The following is a 5000-nucleotide window of genomic DNA, read 5'->3' as shown; positions in this document are numbered from 1 at the left end:
GTATATATATAATTGTTTCACATAAATGTATATCTTGGAGAAATCTAGATGAAGGTTTATATGGTAAAATATCTTGGAGAAACCTTTTCTCAGAAAAAATGTGGACAAGATACAAATCCTCTTTCATTTCAGATTACTAAATGCAATGTTAATCACTTAAAAAATGTTAGTAGCCCCAACTTAAATGTACTTTGTCAATAATACTGTTTGTTAGATTACATAGAAAAAAACACCTTTATTCAACATGCATCGGAGTTACAGGACATGCCTTGTTTCCAACTAAAATTTTTCCTGAGATTTTCACTGAAATTATGAAACATGGGCCTCTTGGCTCCTTATACCTGTTTAGACTACTTTGATAAGGGCACTCTTGAGAAAGATGCAACTTCAGTTCTACCTAACATCATGTTTGGTAATTAGAATCGCTGCTGAAGAAGGAATTGAGAAAAAGAAATGGATTGTGTTTTTCATTTATTGGTGTAGGATTAGTCTCGATACAGTAACAAACTGTCTCTGCTTGACACATAATTGCCCTGAGAAGTATAGCGAAAGATTTATATCGCTACCTTGTTTCTCTCAGTAATATAATAAATAAAATAAATTACATTATCAATAACTTAACAGATAGTAGTGTAAACATATCAACAATAAACATTCAAAAGACGTTCACTCGCACAAACATCACTCGCTTCATTCCTGACTCGATACAAAAATAATAATCATTCTGTACAGTGCTATACAATGTCTCTTGCTGCCCACATATTGTACACTATATTACACATGGTGATAGAGGTGACTCTTGCCTCACATACTGAAGCTCTTGCACCGTCGCAAGTTCTGGATGAACTGCATAACAATCACTCTTTGCCCAGAGTCGTTGTGGGGGAAGGGTGAAGGGAGAAATTAAATGACACTCATTACCACGATCCGCTCCACACAACACGGTTTCCAAGGGAATGGAAGTCGTCATGGTGGTCGTCGTTTTTGGTGAGATTGCGAAGAGAGGGGGATGGGGGATTAAGGTTGATAATAAAACCGTCGCCGCTATTAGCACGCCAACATAAGATAGTTTGCATTGAAGCCTTCCTCCTCGCGGTCGTTGTTGTCGTCTGAGTACACGCACAAGGAGATGGGACCGGTGGCGTTGGCTGGAAAAGCAAGCGAACGGTTAGCAGTTGAAAATGCCTGCATCAAGAGCTGGCCGGCATCAAAGGCCAAAATGAAATGGGAGTTTCCCTTGTTATAAGTTTGAGGCTGAGATGAATACCAGTAAAAGACACATGTGAATTAGCTCAGATTAGTATAGCTAACTCTAAACTGACCAACAAGCATAACTTATGACATACCTTGAGCGGTTAAAGTACCGAAGTCTCCACACAACTTCTCAGATCCGATACCCAGGAAATCATTACCGCAATTGCCATTAACGTTGCCGAGATCCAGCCTGTTGAAGTTCATGCCGATGTCGCAAAAGCCGGGATTGTAGCCGAAGCAAATGCAATATTGCTGTGGGGCGAAAAGGGATAGCAAATCTCAAAATCATGCCAGGTATTTGATTCTTTTTTTTTTTTTTTTTTTTTTTTACTTATATTCAAAGGCTATATACTATTGTTCAAACTTCGTTCTACAATTCTTACGATTATTATTCTAGGTTTCGTTGTTTATTTCATATATCCCATCACAAAATGATGTATGTGCATGTATTTTTGTATGTGTGTATGTATATGTATGTATGTATGTATGTATGTATGTATGTATGTATGTATGTATGTATGTATGTATGTATGTATGTATGTATGTATGTATATACACATACATACATACATACATGTGTGTGTGTGTGTGTGTGTGTGTGTGTGTGTGTGTGTGTGTGTGTGTGTGTGTGTGTGTGTGTGTGTGTGTGTGTGTATGTGTGTGTGTGTGTGTGTGTGTGTGTGTGTGTGTGTGCGCGCGTGCGCGCGTGTGCAAATGCCCTCACCTGATTTGTGAGCATCATTGGTTCAGGACCGAAGTTGAATGAGGTGATGGCGCCTGATGTCTCCTTGAAGTACTGCAGGCAACGAGGAGGAGCCTTGCATGGGTCATTCTCGTCTAAGAAGGTTACCTTGATTTTCCAGTTTCTAGCATAAGCCAGTGAGGAGGACGTGACCATTAACTTGTAGGGACCAGATGAATGGTCAACGTCAATGTACACTATGAAAAGGAAACATTACCGTCAGCCAAGTGTTGTGAACATAAACATCACACTGATAAACAACATCTACAACAAAAAATTATTAATTTAAAAATGATTATATATGTAAAAACGAACTGGTTAGTAAGGTAACAGAAATGGACTAACTGTGCTGTCCTGTGTTGGCGCCACAGATGACTGGGATGTTACTGCCAGCATTGGCTCCCATAACAACAAAGGTATCGTTGTTACAGTCACCGTTAACTGGGCCCATAAGATTGAAGCTTTCGAACTCCAACAAGATCTGGCACGTCTGTGGGGTACCGAAGAATGTATTTATTTCGTGCCCTCTGATTCCGTTGAACACATGCTTGAATGCCTGTTGGTCTGTCCACGTATACGCAATTTTGGCACATATATGTCAAACGAAGAGAATAATTATAATGTAAATTATTAATCAAATAAAGATTACGATGGCCAATAAAGGTCAAATGTTAATGAAGAATAATTTTTAATTTGATACAAGTTTGATTTATGCCTAGTAATTTTATAGATCAAGCATGCCAGTTATGAGTGATTCGAGCATTGGATATTAATCTACTTAAGTACCATTACCAAGCCTTCATATGTTTACGATGTAATAATCATTGCCATTCTTTAGTATTGTAGGTGTGTGTCGATTTCGTCTTACCTTAGAAAAGATGTTCTTGTATTCGAAATTGTCTACAGAACGCCTTATATCAGGGTGATTGAAAGAGGTTGTAATGATAACTGGAATACCTATAAATTGTGTAACTGTAGTGAATTAGTGACTGTAGTGAAGACTGTAATGGCAATCACGATTCACACTAAAAAGAGAAAGATGTGAATGAATATCCTAAGTACGCATAATGGAGTCTGTGTTTATAATTGCGTGGCTCGATTTAGATCTGAATCCATGTATAAAAAGGGATAAATCAGACCTAAAACACCCACTTGAAAAGAATACCGAGACACCATCATGGGTACTCGAAGACCTTCACACCCCAACTTTTTTGTGTGCGACACATTGAAGCGGCAGAGACTCACCCCCGGAGGTGGGTGGAGCGTTACCATGCACATGCCCGGTGTGTAGGAGGATGCGCTGCTCATGAAGTAACCAACATGTCCACTGTCTATGCTCTCTCCGCACGTTCGGTGAACTGTAAAGGTTCATGTGAGTTCCTCAGCATGCGGCAGGCACGAGCACCATTGTTAGGTCCAAGGAAGTCAGAATAAAGAAGTTGGCATTCCATTTAATTATCTGGGCTTTAGAAGAAAGAGTCGGGAGTTACTCACTATGGTTCACGCCACAACCGCCAACAGTCATCCGATTTATTGACTTGTCTAAAACTGCGGTATTTGACGTGGATAGTGAGCAATTCACGAAAAAAGCAACTTATTTTACGACCCCACTGAATTTTCGTTACTCTACGTTCCTTGGTTACGACATGCACGAAGTTCACATAAAAAGTACACATGCATTAATCAGTTCCCCGCACTGCAGCATCCACGCTCTTCTGAAAGGAACTGGTTGCGTGTGAGGTGGAGATTAGTTGTTGCTGTCACATGCGGTACTTACACCTGCAGGAGGCAAGATCTCCACCATACATGTGCCCGGTGTGGAGTATGTAGATGGGTAACCAGGGCTGGTGAAGTAGGTACCATTCACCGATATGGTACCATCACAAGTCGCAGTTACTGGAAGGTAATCATCGTCAAATAACAGGGCTTACCTGTATGGTTCACTACCTTTGGTACATCTGGTTTTGGCACTTCTAAATCAATCTATATGTAATGTATGTATATCCTTCTTCCTGATAATATATATATATATATATGTATGTATATGTGTATATATGTGTATATATATACACGTATGTATGTATGTATATAATCTACATCAGGTATAACTGTTAGGAAATGGCCAAGCTAATCTAGAGTCAAGAAAAATATTCGTCACATGTGTTTCTCATTCTCAGAATTCATCCTTGTAAAAATAGAGTGTCTTGTCAAAACAGGAAGTTAAAACAGCATTCTGAGAATCCGTAATGTGAACACGCAGAACAAAGTTTCAGAACACCCAAGAACGAAACCGGAACGCACGTCCGAGACACTTACACACGCAGCAGATGCCGAAGCCGTTGGCGCACGTGCCTGACGGGGTCCCGGCAAGTCCTTCACACTCCTTCTGGCTGTAGCAGGTTCCCATCTCTCCGGACTGAGCCGTGCAGGGTGCATTGTCGAAGGTGATGATGTTAATCACGGGAAATACTGTAAGGGAAGCGGCGGGTGTTTAAAATTCACATGTTGAAGAATAAGTGTAAGATTGTTATACTGTTTTAAAAGTGTATGTGCGTGTGTGTGTGTGTGTGTGTGTGTGTGTGTGTGTGTGTGTGTGTGTGTGTGTGTGTGTGTGTGTGTGTGTGTGTGTGTGTGTGTGAGAGAGAGAGAGAGAGAGAGAGAGAGAGAGAGAGAGAGAGAGAGAGAGAGAGAGAGAGAAAGTGTGTGTGTGTGTGTGTGTGTGTGTGTGTGTGTGTGTGTGTGTGTGTGTGTGTGTGTGTGTGTGTGTGTGTGTGTGTGTGTGCACAAAGTACATCCAACTCTCGGTGTTAAATAATATGCTTCTGTCCGTAATATTGTTTTGGCGGTAAAGTTCACAATAATAGGAGTTCTATGAATAAAAAAATGTAAGCTGGCAAGGGAGAGAGAGAGAGAGAGAGAGAGAGAGAGAGAGAGAGAGAGAGAGAGAGAGAGAGAGAGAGAGAGAGAGAGAGAGAGAGAGAGAGAGAGAGAGAGAGAGAGAGAG

At 40.6% G+C, this 5000-nt stretch overlaps 1 protein-coding gene across 1 annotated transcript in view; it reads right to left on the bottom strand.

Annotated features, from left to right (window-relative positions):
• Positions 1-458: 458 nt before the first annotated feature.
• Positions 459-5000, bottom strand: part of LOC125034971 (neuropilin-1-like) — an 8979-nt gene continuing 4437 nt past the window's right edge. Inside the window, exons 3-8 of the mRNA XM_047627017.1 lie at positions 4313-4465; positions 3774-3892; positions 2342-2486; positions 1979-2193; positions 1347-1506; positions 459-1148 (exon numbers count right to left, since the gene is read on the bottom strand). Coding sequence (XP_047482973.1) covers positions 1048-1148; positions 1347-1506; positions 1979-2193; positions 2342-2486; positions 3774-3892; positions 4313-4465 — 893 coding nt within the window. The 3' untranslated portion in view covers positions 459-1047. The remainder of the gene's footprint in view (positions 1149-1346; positions 1507-1978; positions 2194-2341; positions 2487-3773; positions 3893-4312; positions 4466-5000) is intronic.

This window comes from Penaeus chinensis, chromosome 19 (genome assembly GCF_019202785.1).
Source record: "Penaeus chinensis breed Huanghai No. 1 chromosome 19, ASM1920278v2, whole genome shotgun sequence".
In the NCBI taxonomy this organism is placed as follows: Eukaryota; Metazoa; Arthropoda; class Malacostraca; order Decapoda; family Penaeidae; genus Penaeus; species Penaeus chinensis.
This window is presented reverse-complemented; position numbering and strand designations above follow the sequence as displayed.